The sequence below is a fragment of the Schistocerca cancellata genome, chromosome 1 (genome assembly GCF_023864275.1).
Source record: "Schistocerca cancellata isolate TAMUIC-IGC-003103 chromosome 1, iqSchCanc2.1, whole genome shotgun sequence".
NCBI lineage: Eukaryota > Metazoa > Arthropoda > Insecta > Orthoptera > Acrididae > Schistocerca > Schistocerca cancellata.
In genome coordinates, this window is record NC_064626.1 from 880,904,430 (window position 1) to 880,920,657 (window position 16,228).

The following is a 16,228-nucleotide window of genomic DNA, read 5'->3' on the forward strand; positions in this document are numbered from 1 at the left end:
AGTTATTAAGTTATGTGATTGTCACTCTATTCTTTTTTTCATAATGTATTGATTGATGATCTATGCTACTGTACATCTTGAGATTCTACTAAAGGTAAGATACATATTCTGGACATTAAGGTGATACGAGTCAATAAATGGTGTGAATTGCAAACCAGGACTTGGCATTTTAGTGATTTTGCAAATGGGAAAGAAACCCAAATCTTTCAGGTTTAACAAGTTTGAGACAGAGTTATGACCTAGAGTAATGCTTCGTAGTGTAATGTGCACTTGATTTTAAAATTTTTACTAGTCCCCACCTTTCGTACTATAGTCAATTTTAGTGCTAATTATTGTTATGTTATGTTAGCTGTGTAATGCTTCTATTTACAAAGTAAAGACTGTTATTTGACATTATTTATTTTCCCTTATACTTAGAAGTAAAAGTGAGTGTACTAAAGTGGGGTATTTTGTCTAATTTTTTCATGTATTGTGGCAGAGGAGAACCACCTCCAAGGGAACTGATGGCAGTGCATTTCTGTACTGCCACTTGGGCATGTTAAAGACATGGGTGACTTGGCGAGAAAATGTGTTAAAGCTCATTAAATGAGTGAAAGTGCTTGTGCAAAATAATAAACATTGAAAAAGTGAATTTTTATGTCTGAAAATGAACTGGAATGTGCAGTGCAATTTAACTTTTTGCAACCTATAATCATTTATTCTTTGAAGCAAGGACATCACTTACGATGAACATGCCTAAATTTTATTAAAAATATAACTTGTGGTTATTTTGTGCCATTGTACAATACACTATATGTAAATATCTTGTATGGGGATTTTCGTATGGCCAGCTCATATAAGTAGAAATTTGAGAAACATATGTACTGTAATTTTTGACAAGGAGATTCCTTATGCAATATTTTGTGTGTAGAATGTTAAACCGACTTTCTGGAGTCATTTGTGGTCACTGAATTGCCCAATCAGTTATTTGCAATATCTGTCTGGTCAATCCAGTGAGGGGGTAATGTGACAAAGCAACCTCGGATCTCTTTACTTCCTCTCTTGTTTTGCCATCTGACACTTAAATTCATTTTATTTTCAGTTTTGACTAATTACCATTAACATACATGAGTATAATCTGCATTTCTATAAAAGAGAAAGGTTGGCCCTCAGTCTTAAGGAATATAGCACCAGATCAAATTTTGTGCTTAGTTTTGTGTATGTAATTAATTTCCTAATTTATTTTGACTACTCCTAGTTAATATCTTTTGTTATAGGGTGAAATCAATAATTGTTTCGTGACTTAGATTCTGTTGTTGACTTATAAACAAATATAAATTCTGTACTAATCATAAACATTTGGAAGAAGAACTACTAGGATTCTCAAAGTATCTATTTGGCTCCATTCAAAAACATGTTAGCAAAGCTAGCCCTTATTTAATCTCAAAATAATTACCAGACTGTCAGAAGTATTGTTTGAGTATCTGTTAATTTCATTATTTAAACAAATAAATCAGCATAATGTTGGTGGTGGAAGAAACGGTTAAAAAGAAGGAATTTTTTGATGGATTCAGTTAATTGAATGAGCTATGTTTTAATTGTAATTTCTGTAACTTAAACATCGAACAATGTATAGTTTCACTGCCTATTATGGTGAGGATGTATAAAGGCCTGATTTTTGGTCCCGAGACAGTCAGTCCATGACCGATTTTCAGAGGTAAATTATGACCTGTTTCAAGTAACAACAATGCATCAACTTAACAGTGGAATTAATGTAATACAAATAGGCCAGGGGTTAAAACGATGACAGTGTCTGTTCAATTTATTTGAGAAATAGTGTCACACATACCTTATTATTCTGCAAGAACTGTGAACTGTGTGGTTAGGTAATTACTGCTCATAGATATTCAACAGCAAACTATTGTAGCAGTATGCTGATGTTTGCCTGCAACCTATTAATGAAGCTTAACATTTACCAATAGTGAACTGGCCATATAACTGTGGAATATTGGGGGGGGGGGGGGGGGGCTGTGAACAATGAAAGTAAAGAACTGTGATGCAACTGTGCAGCTGTCGGCTACATCATTTACAGTAGTCAATGTTGAACTTCTATGTCCCATTTTTCAGACAGTATAACAATGCAGTACATTGACACCAAGAACTATCAACGAAGAAATAAAGTAGGTGAACATGACAATACAATTAACGAAGTGTGATTCACTTTCTATGGTGCAAGGGATGAGTGTGCCTCAAAATAAGTGTTTCACTTTGAGAAGTGTGAGGTGGTGGCATTGTGAGTTTGCAATAGGCCATGAAGAATTGTTTGACAATGAGTATTCATAGAAGCTGTGTTCATTGCTACCTGATGGTAACATTTCCTGCATGGATGTAATGGTGAAGCAGATTGCCATGTACACATCCAGGACATTTCCTGAGAGCTAGGCATTTCACATGCAAGTGTTTATGACATCATTCACTTGTCCTTAGAGTACTGGAAGATTTCATGTCAGCAGGTGCCTAAGGAGTTGGATGACATGATAGAAGGAGAGCAGATGTCTGCTTCACTGAATCATCTATAATGCTATGCCAAGAAGGTTGACAGATTCTTGTTACTGGTGATGAACTGTGGCTAGCGAATTTCACACCAGGATCAAAGCATCAGAGCATGGAGTGGAAACATCCAAATTCACCAGAGACAAAAAAATTCTGTTCAGTGACATCTGTTGGGAAAGTTTTGTTAATGGTATTCTGGGATCTCCATGGACTGCTCCTGCTGGATTTCAAGCCACAATGTGGACCTACCAATGTGACTGTTATTGTTCCACACTGTTATGCCTGTGGGCTGCCATCAGGAAGAAGTGCCAAGGGATTCTCGATATGGGTAACATTTATCCTCCATGACAATGCAAGGCAACCTGTGGCTAACAGGATCATTGACAGGCTCCAGTTATTTCACTGGGAGGGTCTGGACAACCCACCTTACAGCCTGGACCTCATGCCCTAGTGAATTCCACATTTTCTGTCTGCTGAAGTTCCTGGCAGGACAGTGATGCACTTTGCAACAATGAAGTCAAGACAGTAGTCTTACATTGGTTCCACAATCAGTCATAAAATTCTACAGCAGTGGCATCTCAGATTTAGTGCTGTGATGGGACAAATGTATGAACCACTGTGGGGACTATGAGAAAAAATAGTGTAAGGTATCTCTATATACAGGGTGATGCATGAAAAATCAACACAGAGAATGGACTGCTCACCAGTTATTCATGTATTGTTGCCCAGCATGAGCAGGTACAACAACAAATAGATAAACATATAATAATTAGATAGTGAAGGAATCCTGATGATACAAAACATGGCCACAACAGCTTCAAAGCAACAGATAGCAGTTGGTGGATGACAATGAGCAGTCTTGTACCTGTGACCAATTTTTTGTGCAACCCTTTAGTACATGTATTTGTAATTACCTGCAAGAACCTCATTTTGGCTAATAAAAAATGCAGGCTTTATGATTTGCCCTGATAACTGCCATGGGTTTCAGGATGTCGTGAATGAAGGCATGAACAGAGTTTCACATGGCCAGTTGTTGTGGATATCATTCTGTTAGCACTTATAATGTGTTCTAAGATTTTACAACACACTGATGTCAATGATATTTGATAGTAGTTTTCTACATCTACATGTATACTCCGCAAGCCACCCAACGGTGTGTGGCGGAGGGCACTTTATGTGCCACTGTCGTTACCTCCCTTTCCTGTTCCAGTCGTGTTTGGTTCGCGGGAAGAACGACTGCCAGAAAGCCTCCGTGCATGCTCGAATCTCTCTAATTTTACATTTGTGATCTCCTCCGGAGGTATAAGTAGGGGGAAGCAATATATTCTATACCTTATCCAGAAATGCACCCTCTTGAAACCTGGACAGCAAGCTACACCGCAATGCAGAGTGCCTCTCTTGCAGAGTCTGCCACTTGAGTTTGCTAAACATCTCCATAATGCTATCACGTTTACCAGATAACCCTGTGGCGAAACGCGCCATCTTCTTTGGATCTTCTCTATCTCCTCTGTCAACCCGACCTGGTACGGATCCCATACTGATGAGCAATACTCAAGTATTGCGGATCACTTCTGCCTCCTTCTTATAGTGTGACCAGTGCTTTCTTCCAGTCATTGAGCATAATTTTGTCTGATGTATCTGTGATGTATTATGGTTAGAATAGGTGTCAAATCAGTCAAAAATTCTGTATTAAATAAGACAGAGAGTTTCATCATGGTTGGGCTCTCATTCAATTTTAGCAGTTTCACCAGTTTCCTACAACACTGGGCGAATAAATAAAATCAATAAACAAATAAATCACTCATTGCAGTAGATATGTAGTGATTAAAATGGGACAGTATTCCAGCAATCTTCTTCATGAAGAAGCATTTGAAAGCAACTTTTTAGTTTTTGCTTTGCTACTCTCAAAATCTGTTGCTGTGTCATTCATCAGAAGAGTTATTCTGCTAAGTAGATAGCTCTTCTGTGTGCTATAACAAATTTCAGCTCTGTTCTTTATAATATTTTAGCATTATTATTACCCATGCCAATATCCAACTGTATCTCAGCTTTCACACAAGAACTATTGTGTCATCACAGATAAAGTCCAATGTTTACATTGTTTTACAGTTGATAAAACTATCGATTATAGAGAAAGTGCAGAAACTACTAAATTGCTGACTTGAGTATAAATACAGTCTTACTTTGTAAATTGCAAATCACACTATGTTTATTTGCCTAAAACTCTACACTTACGTTGCCAATGTTTGGAAATAGCCTTGTGGAATAGTTGTGATGTTAAGCAGATTGCTCACTGCAACTGTTATTCGATTGCTTGCTCCATAATTCAGCAGAGTTGTGACCTCAGATTGGAATGGAAGATGGCCAAAATCATGTGCCACCACTCTGTTACCATTCACCCACTGAAAAAAAGACAGGAAAACAAGTTGATTAAACATGAAACTGTTTCACTGCTACAGCCCAAACACCAACTGTCCACACTGTAATATCTGAAAATAGTGCAGTTAATTGAAAATAATGGCCAACAAAAATATTTTTTAACTTTCATCTACCATCACTTATTAATATGAACATATTGTCTTTTATGTTTTCAGACATCATAAGATACCATCCTTTTAGTTGTTCACAATGCAGTCTTAATTATGGGTGTCTTGTGAGAAATTAGAACTTCTTTACTTTGGGACCAATTTATACTCATGTATGTGAACACAGGACCTAGGAAAATCACAGGAAACCTAAATCTGCATGGCTGGATGTGGATTTGAGCTGTTGTCCTCCTGTATCTAATCCCAAATACATAAATAGGGTCAAAAATTATATCCACCAACATAATTACTGAGATTTTGTACTAGGGTTTATTTTATTTACATACATCCTTAGAACCTATCGAGTTGTCTTCGGGGCCCAAATTTAATCAGTCATAGTAGAGATTGCACTAAAAAGTTGGCCCACATCTGCGCAAATGGCATACTAGAAGAGGGGCAGCAGTAGCGGTGGGGGCTCTGGCTAGAGTGAATACCATGTGGTAGGGGAGGTATATTTCAACAGCTGAACTCTACTCACAAACACCTTTCTCATGTAATTTGCGAGTTATAGCTAGCAAGTCTGGAAATGATCGTAGTGACAGGTTTTGTCATACAACCAACAACTTGACAAATACAGAAATCAAAGTCAACAGTTTTTTGTTATGTTACCAGAAAAGAAATAAACAGATAAACAAAAATTCAAACAAAGCAAAACAAATCCATACATGCACTGCAAGAAGGTGATCTCAAGGGCCAAAGAGATGTAAAAAATAAACCATCAGAGACAGTCTCACTAACTGCAATACACTAACAATACAAAATAAAGAACAGGGCTCATGCAGAAATTATGTGTCAGTCATCTGATGACCTGTTCTGCAACATCAGCTACAAATAAAATTTCTTCTTCTTCTTTTGCATCTTTCAGGAGAGTGAAGCCTTGGAAAGTACTTGCAGCTATGGTTTCCTTCCTTCTTTGCTCTCTTTATTATTAATGCTAGCAGTTCCTATAACACTCTCAAGCCCAGTTTTTATTGAGATTTTTGCTTCCTTATTTGTCTCTCTTGACATAAATTTAATGACATTGTGTATAAACACATGATAGGTTAACGCTCATGTGACAAAAGCTGCCAGTTGGAACACCAAACTGAAAGGGGAACCAGAAGTGGAACAGTTGCATGATTTCTAGACAGGATGTGTCTCAATTAGAAGTGGCCAATTCCACATCAAAGATTTGACACAGTGCGTAGTGCAGTTAGTAGTAAAAACTGACTCAGATGAAAATGTACAAGGGATATGGGAGCCATGGGAAGGTGGAAGGATGAGGATAGGCATGCAGGGGCACCAAATGAGAAGTCAAGACACAAAGAAATTACAGACATTAGCTGCTAGTGGTCACTGATTTATATCAATGGGCGAAGTTGAAAATTTGTACCGGAGGGGGATTTGAACCCAAGTCCCCTGATTACTAGGCACATTCCTGGGGTCAGATACATCACATGATCACACTGACAGAACCACAGGCACATAGACACAGGCAACAGAGCATGCACAATGTCGGCACTAGTACAGTGTATATCCACCTTTCGCAGCAATGCAGGCTGCCATTCTCCCATGGAGACGATCATAGAGATGCTGGATGTAGTCCTGTGGAACGGCTTGCCATGCCATTTCCACCTGGCGCCTCAGTTGGACCAGCGTTCGTGCTGGACGTGCAGACCGCGTGAGACGACGCTTCATCCAGTCCCAAACATGCTCAATGGGGGACAGATCCGGAGATCTTGCTGGCCAGGGTAGTTGACTTACACCTTCTAGAGCACGTTGGGTGGCACGGGATACATGCGGACGTGCATTGTCCTGTTGGAACAGCACGTTCCCTTGCCAGTCTAGGAATGGTAGAACGATGGGTTCGATGACGGTTTGGATGTACCGTGCACTATTCAGTGTCCCCTCGACGATCACCAGTGGTGTACGGCCAGTGTAGGAGATCGCTCCCCACACCATGATGCCGGGTGTTGGCCCTGTGTGCCTCGGTCGTATGCAGTCCTGATTGTGGCGCTCACCTGCACGGCGCCAAACACGCATACAACCATCATTGGCACCAAGGCAAAAGCGACTCTCATCGCTGAAGACGACACGTCTCCATTCGTCCCTCCATTCACGCCTGTCGCGACACCACTGGAGGCGGGCTGCACGATGTTGGGGCGTGAGCGGAAGACAGCCTAACGGTGTGTGGGACCATAGCCCAGCTTCATGGAGATGGTTGCGAATGGTCCTCGCCGATACCCCAGGAGCAACAGTGTCCCTGATTTGCTGGGAAGTGGCGGTGCGGTCCCCTACGGCACTGCGTAGGATCCTACGGTCTTGGCGTGCATCCGTGCGTCGCTGCGGTCCGGTCCCAGGTCGACGGGCACGTGCACCTTCCGCCGACCACTGGCGACAACATCGATGTACTGTGGAGACCTCATGCCCCACGTGTTGAGCAATTCGGCGGTACGTCCACCCGGCCTCCCGCATGCCCACTATACGCCCTCGTTCAAAGTCCGTCAACTGCACATACGGTTCACGTCCACGCTGTCGCGGCATGCTACCAGTGTTAAAGACTGCGATGGAGCTCTGTATGCCACGGCAAACTGGCTGACACTGACGGCGGTGGTGCACAAATGCTGCACAGCTAGCGCCATTCGACGGCCAACACCGCGGTTCCTGGTGTGTCCGCTGTGCCGTGCGTGTGATCATTGCTTGTACAGCACTCTTGCAGTGTCCGGAGCAAGTATGGTGGGTCTGACACACCGGTGTCAATGTGTTCTTTTTTCCATTTCCAGGAGTGTAGTAGTAACAGCAATTGAGAGATTCATACCTCACAAATTGGTAAGAGATGGAACTGATCCCCCATGGTACACAAAACAGGTCTGAACGCTGTTGCAGAGGCAACGGAAAAAGCATGCAAAGTTCAGAAGAAAGCGAAATCCCGAAGATTGGCTAAAATTTACAGACGCGCGAAATTTGGCACAAACATAAATGCGAGATGCCTCTAATAGGTTCCACAACGAAACATTGTTTAGAAATTTGGTAGAAAATCCGAAGAAATTCTGGCCATATGTAAAGTACGCAAGCGGCAAGACGAAGTCAATACCTTCATTGCGCAGTGCCGATGGTACTGTTACCGACGACTGTGCCGCTAAAGCGGAGTTATTGAACGCAGTTTTCCGAAATTCCTTCACCAGGGAAGACGAATTGAATATTCCAGAATTTGAAACACGAACAGCTGCTAGCATGAGTTTCTTAGACGTAGATACTTTAGGGGTTGCGAAGGAACTCAAATTGCTTGATACGGGCAAGTCTTCAGGTCCAGATTGTATACCGATTAGGTTCCTTTCAGATTACGCTGATACAATAGCTCCCTACTTAGCAATAACATACAACCGCTTGCTCACCGATAGATCTGTACCTACAGATTGGAAAATTGCACAGTAATCCATCGAACTACAGACCTATATCATTGACGTCGGTTTGCAGTAGGGTTTTGGAACATATACTGTATTCAAACATTATGAATCACCTCGAAGGGAACGATCTATTGATACGTAATCAGCATGGTTTCAGAAAACATCGTTCTAATGCAACGCAGCAAGCTCTTTATTCACATGAAGTAATGGCCGCTATCGACAGGGGATCTCAGGTTGATTCCGTATTTCTGGATTTCCGGAAAATTTTTGACACCGTTCCTCACAAGCGACTTCTAATCAAGCTGCGGGCCTATGGGGTATCGTCTCAGTTGTGCGACTGGATTCATGATTACCTGTCAGGAAGGTCGCAGTTCGTAGTAATAGACGGCAAATCATCGGGTAAAACTGAAGTGATATCAGGTGTTCCTCCGGGAAGCGTCCTGGGACCTCTGCTGTTCCTGATCTATATAAATGACCTGCGTGACAATCTGAGCAGTTGTCTTAGGTTGTTCACAGATGATGCTGTAATTTACCGTCTAGTAAGGTCATCCGAAGACCAGTATCAGTTGCAAAGCGATTTAGAAAAGATTGCTGTATGGTGTGGCAGGTGGCAGTTGACGCTAAATAACGAAAAGTGTGAGGTGATCCACATGAGCTCCAAAATAAACACATTGGAATTCGATTACTCGATAAATAGTACAATTCTCAAGGCTGTCAATTCAACTAAGTATCTGGGTGTAAAAATTACGAACAACTTCAGTTGGCAAGACCACATAGATAATATTGTGGGGAAGGCGAGCTAAACGTTGCGTTTCATTGGCAGGACACTTAGAAGATGCAAGTCCACTAAAGAGACAGCTTACGCTACACTCGTTCGTCCTCTGTTAGAATATTGCTGCGCGGTGTGGGATCCTTATCAGGTGGGATTGACGGAGGACATCGAAAGGGTGCAAAAAAGGGCAGCTCGTTTTGTATTATAACGTAATTGGGGAGAGAGTGTGGCAGATATGATACGCGAGTTGGGCTGGAAGTCATTAAAGCAAAGACGTTTTTCGTCGCGGCGAGATCTATTTACGAAATTTCAGTCGCCAACTTTCTCTTCCGAATGCGAAAATATTTTGTTGAGCCCAACCTACATAGGTAGGAATGATCATCAAAATAAAATAAGAGAAATCAGAGCTCGAACAGAAAGGTTTAGGTGTTCGTTTTTCCCGCGCACTGTTCTGGAGTGGAATGGTAGAGAGATAGTATGATTGTGGTGCGATGAACCCTCTGCCAAGCACTTAAATGTGAATTGCAGAGTAGTCCTGTAGATGTAGAACTTCAAATAGTTTCAGAAGACATAGTCATATGGTGGTCATAAGCACTTGCCTTCTTTCATCCAGTGAAATTAATGGGCTGGTGAGACCAATAACTTGGTATTTACCACACAGACAACAATTCGCCATAGGTGAAAGAGACTATTAGACATTACAGTTCACAGACTGTATCGTAGCTGGACAGATAATAATACTCATAACACAGAACCACAGACTGTCTCGAAGCAAATAAGACCTAGTAAACCCCCATGTATAAAAGAGCTTCAAACGTCTCATTACAAATATCATACTTTGCTAATCCGTTAATGCTTTAAATATTTGACTTTAAACACATAAGCGAGATAAAGTTTAGGAAAGGATTGAAATTACGCTTAAGGTTTGTTGGAAGTCGCGAAGTGCTTCGCTAAGTGCTCTCATAATGAAACGCTAGATGAATTTAGCTCGGGTAATCGGCGCTCCATTTTAGACAAAATCTAGTTTTTCACTTATCTCAATGTTTATGAAGCCACATCTCCTGAAATATTCGTTACAGAATGATATAAGTTTGGTGGTGCATTTATTGATATGTGTGTGTACTGTTTGTAAAGCGTGTTACAAATGGAGTTCGTAGTAAAGAAGTAAAAAATTAAAACGTTATGCCTGATGCTGAAGTTTGAGAGCATGAACAGTGAAACCGTAGTATGCGATAAATTTGTTTCCTTTCATCATTTTGTGCGGGATGTCAGCGAGTAAAAGATTCGTAAATGTTTGAAATTATGTGTAAAGTTTGTAGAAAGTCGCTAACTGCTCTCATTCGCAAATACTGGCTGCAATGAAGTATTTGCGCGATGTCAGTTACGCGGTCTAAAGACAAACAAAGAGTTTCTACATTACTGGCCATTAACCCTTTGTTTCCTGACATAAGAAAAAAAATTTACTTTTTAACATTTTCTTTGCAGAATTTATGCTATTGTGGCCTCAAATGACGGTAGGATTTTTTGTAAAATTTTATTTTATTTTTCACAACTTTTAATGTCAGTGGGAAAGAAATATAAACAGATGGAGTGTCAAATAGGAGGAACAAAGTTAGAGCAGGTGGACGGTTTCAAGTACTTAGGATGCATATTCTCACAGGATGGCAACATAGTGAAAGAACTGGAAGCAAGGTGTAGCAAAGCTAATGCAGTGAGCGCTCAGCTACGATCTACTCTCTTCTGCAAGAAGGAAGTCAGTACCAAGACTAAGTTATCTGTGCACCGTTCAATCTTTCGACCAACTTTGTTGTACGGGAGCGAAAGCTGGGTGGATTCAGGCTACCTTATCAACAAGGTTGAGGTTACGGATATGAAAGTAGCTAGGATGATTGCAGGTACTAGTAGATGGGAACAATGGCAGGAGGGTGTCCACAATGAAGAAATCAAAGAAAAACTGGGAATGAACTCTATAGATGTAGCAGTCAGGGCGAACAGGCTTAGATGGTGGGGTCATGTTACACGCATGGGAGAAGCAAGGTTACCCAAGAGACTCATGGATTCAGCAGTAGAGGGTAGGAGGAGTCGGGGCAGACCAAGGAGAAGGTACCTGGATTCGGTTAAGAATGATTTTGAAGTAATAGGTTTAACATTAGAAGAGGCACCAAAGTTAGCACTGAATAGGGGATCATGGAGGAACTGTATAAGGGGGGCTATGCTCCAGACTGAACGCTGAAAGGCATAATCAGTCTTAAATGATGATGATGATGATTCACAACTTTTTTCTCTCCTGCTTCTGAAAAGTACCGTCAGACTCCATGGACAGAATCACAACATGCGCAGAAAAATGCTCCAATTTTTATAACTTGTACTTCATTCCACATAAATATTAAATATTTTTACATTAGAAAATTAATTAACAGAAATATGATATTTCTGATTTTTTTTTAAATTTCGCATAAATTTATTCTAGAGCAACTTCACAATACATAGTAACTTAGCTATACATTTTTGACAGTATATACATATCACATATTTAGTGATACCTCATGAAATTGTAGGAAACAGTTCTTTTTCTCATTGCAGCACAAATACACTTTACATGTACTACATTGTGAATGTGGTCTCGACTGAATTTTATTTTTCGCATACATTTCGCATCGTCCTCTTTTACAACTGAACACTACAAAATGGTTTCCTCGGTTACCAAGACGTACATCCTTCGGAACAGAAAAGTTATTCTTCCTTCTCTTTGAGAGTTATTTCATCTTTATCAGAGCCCTAGTGCCACAGCACGCCTTAATTCCAGCAGTGGCAGTGCCCCATGTAGATCACTGAAAATGACGTAAGCATTGACAAAAGCAATTCTATTACTCCCCAGAAGAGACAGTGCCACCATTTCTTTGATCGCTTGTCAAGACCATAAGTTGAACGTTATCTGTCTGCATGAACCACATCACCCACGTTTTTATTGTAATTACATACAATAACTGGACATGGTTTAGTCATACTAGTTCCATCTTTCTGTTTTTTGTCACTACGCTCTGTTCAGTGCCATGGAAGTTTGATGCAAAATACACTACTTTATTTTCCTTTCATTGAAATGGTCTAAAGATGACTCTCTGATTTGATTTAGACATTTTTCTTTAGGTAAATTCCTTGGCAAACCTTTCCTGCTTGTTCTAATTGTTCCGCAGGCAAATGTATTTACCGATTTCTGTGTGAGAAAAAGTGGACAGAACAACTACAATAAAGTGTTCGCACAACCTGACGGTACTAATAAGTCCGCCTTATATTTTCCACTTTATCTCATTCACTTGTAACGTAATGCTTCAAACTATTATAAAAAAAAACAAAGAAGGTAAGTACGTACAGTGGAAAACTCAACGGAAGTTTTAATAAATTGCGCACAAATTCAGGCAACACAATGGAAACAAGCACATACAGTCTTCTGTTTTCACAGCAGCGCGCGAAAAACAATTTCAAGCTCTGACCGCCAGAGAGGTCTATGTATTGCACAATAACATCTATGAAACAGTAGAGCAGAGTTACTGTTACGTACCGCCAGGCTCTCAGATCACGAAACTGCACTACGAGAAAATAATGAGAGTCAAAACTTACTGGTACTTTTAAGTACCGTCAGGCAACAAAGGGTTAAAACTGCTACACCAAGAAGAAATGTAGATGATACACTGGTATTCATTGGACAAATATATTATACTAGAACTGACATGTGATTACATTTTCACGCAATTTGGGTGCATATATCCTGAGAAATAAGTACCCAGAACAACCACCTCTGGCCATAATAACGGCCTTGCTACGCCTGGGCATTGAGTCAGAGCTTGGATGGTGTGTACAGGTACAGCTGTCTATGCAGCTTCAACACGATACCACAGTTCATCAAGAGTAGTGACTGGCGTATTGTGACGGGCCAGCTGCTCGGCCACCATTGACCAGACGTTTCCAATTGGCGAGAGATCTGGAGAATGTGCTGGCCAGGGCAGCAGTCGAACATTTTCTGTATCCAGAAAGGCCCGTACAGGACCTGCAACATGCGGTTGTGCATTATCCTGCTGAAATGTAAGGTTTTGCAGGGATCGAATGAAGGGTAGAGCCACGGGTCGTAACACATCTGAAATGTAACGTCGTTGTTCATGCATCCAGGTTCGTCGTTGAGTACACCATTGCAGCCGCTCCTGTCTGTGATGCAGAGTCAAGGGTAACTGCAGCCATCATCTCCGAGCTCATAGTCCGTGCTGCTGCAAACGTTGTCGAACTGTTCGTGCAGATGGTTGTTGTCTTGCAAATATCCCCATCTTTTTTCTCAGGGATCAAGACGTGGCTGCACGATCCGTTACAGCCATGCAGATAAGATGCCTGTCATCTCAACTGCTAGTGATACGAGGCCATTGGGATCCAGCACGGCGTTCCGTATTACCCTCCTGAACTCACCGATTCCATATTCTGCTAACAGTTATTGGATCTCGACTAACGCGAGCAGCAACGTCGCGATACGATAAACCGCAATCGCGATAGGCTACAATCCGACCTTTATCAAAGTCGGAAACATGATGGTACGCATTTCTCCTCCTTACACGAGGCATCACAACAACGTTTCACCAGGCAATGCTGGTCAACTGCTGTTTGTGTATGAGAAATCGGTTGGAAACTTTCCTCATGTCAGCACGTTGTAGGTGTCGCCACCGGCGCCTGCCTTGTGTGAATGCTCTGAAATGCTAATCATTTGCATATCACAGCATCTTCTTCCTGTCGGTTAAATTTCGCGTCTGTAGCACGTCATCTTCGTGGTGTAGCAATTTTAATGGTAGGTAGTGTATCTGTAATAGGTGTCTTGGTATGTTAAAATTTTAACGTAAGATTATGTTTCTTAGTAAGCAGATTAAGATAGCGTTTTAAATTTTTAAGTTCTGTCAATAATCATAATTTTGTTGCCCCTGGACGCTCTTAGATGGGCAACCTGCAATCATTGGTATGTCTCGGCTAAATTTATCGCTACAGCGCTAGCACAGTAAGCATGTGCAGTAAACAAATGTACAAATCAGGCTACGTACCACTTCAGCAGAGTAGCAGACGCTACCAAAGCGCAGCCAGACGCGTGTGCTTGCGCCGTCCCATGAGCGCGGCACAAAGAAGTTCCTGTCGTACCAGACGAGTCCCACGTGGTCGCGCACCTCCTTCATTGTGGTCACGTCGTTGTAGCTGGCCGGCACTGGCATCGTCAGTACACCTCCTGTCTGAAAAGCAGAGCAATGACTTGCACTGCACAGATGGCAGTCACACGGGCAGTACTAAAGAAGCAATTCAGACTGATAGTTGTGGCACAATTTGTACTGTGTATACAGGGTGTATATTAATAATACCGAAAAACTGCAGCGACGGATTCCTGACTTGAAATGGAGGAAAAAAGGTCCTATGAACATGTGTCCAGAAATGCATCGTTGCTACAGTAGATGGCACAGACGAATGAAAGTACCTTTGACCGTGCACCGTGTGTTCCTTGTGTGTTGCAGGAGGTGTGAGTGATGCAGCGTACCGAAGCAGCACGAATTGGCCGGTATTCATGTTTGGCAACAAGCAGAGATGGTGTTTGTGTACGGCCGAGCAAATGGAAATGGCCACGAGGCAGCACGACTATACCAAAACAAAACAAGTAGCCTCACAGACACCAACTTCATCACACAATATGTCGAGCCCTTTTTGTATGCTTGTGTGATCGTGGGTTCTTTCAGACAGACGAACGCGCAGGGAGGAGGTGGACTGTGTGTACACCATATTTGGAGGACTGGTTCTGTAGGATATTGAGACAAATCCTAATACAAGCTCCAAGCAAATGGACTGAGAACATGGTATAAGGCAAAGTACGATTACTACTATTACTATTACTGGCAATGAGTGCAAGGATTATCAGCACCAGATTTCACTCTACGGGAAGAATTATGTCCAAGTTTTTTGCACCAGACCACCACAGTTATGGGGTTTCTGTCATTTGTCCTCTTTACCGACGAAGCAATTTTTACCAGAACTGGCATCATGTTTCTGCGTAATCGTTATCTGTGGGGTACAGATAATACTCGGAGAATGGTTGAGGCAACTCATCAGTATCGATTCAGTATCAACGCATGGGCAGGGATTCTTGGCGACCACATACCGGGTGATCAAAAAGTCAGTATAAATTTGAAAACCACAGGATAATGTAGATAGGGAGGTAAAAAATGACACACATACTTGGAATGACATGGGGTTTTATTAGAACAAAAAAAAAACAAAGTTCACAAAATGTCCGACAGATGGTGCTGGACAGCAAAACTGCTACCATGGTGGGTGAGAGGTATGCCGATATGTTACAGAATCGCATCATCCCCAGCCTGGCTGATAAACACCTGCTGGAATGTACGAAGTTTATCCAGGATGGCACTCCACCCCATATTGCTAGACACGTGAAAGATCTCTTGCACGCATCATTTGGTGATGGTCGTGTGCTCAGCCGCCACTTTCGTCATGCTTGGCCTCCCAGGTCCCCAGACCTCAGTCCATGCGATTATTGGCTTTGGGGTTACCTGAAGTCGCAAGTGTATCATGATCGACCGACATCTCTAGGGATATTGAAAGACAATATCCGAAGCCAATGCCTTACCATAACTCCGGACATGCTTTACAATGCTGTTCACAACATTATTCCTCGACTACAGCTATTGTTGAGGAATGATGGTGGACATATTGAGCATTTCCTGTAAAGAACATCATCTTTGCTTTGTCTTACTTTGTTATGCTAATTATTTGCTAATTATTTGCTATTCTGATCAGATGAAGCGCCATCTGTCGGACATTTTTTGAACGTTTGTATTTTTTTGGTTCTAATAAAACCCCATGTCATTCCAAGCACGTGTGTCAATTTGTACCTCTCTATATTCATTATTCCGTGATTTATTCAG

At 41.6% G+C, this 16,228-nt stretch overlaps 1 protein-coding gene across 1 annotated transcript in view; it reads right to left on the reverse strand.

Annotated features, from left to right (window-relative positions):
* LOC126190512 (beta-glucuronidase-like) overlaps positions 1 to 16,228 on the reverse strand; it is a 155,210-nt gene that overhangs the window by 90,869 nt on the left and 48,113 nt on the right. The window contains exons 3-4 of the mRNA XM_049931026.1: positions 14,348 to 14,530; positions 4,768 to 4,934 (exon numbers count right to left, since the gene is read on the reverse strand). Of these exons, the coding sequence (XP_049786983.1) occupies positions 4,768 to 4,934; positions 14,348 to 14,530 (350 nt within the window). The remainder of the gene's footprint in view (positions 1 to 4,767; positions 4,935 to 14,347; positions 14,531 to 16,228) is intronic.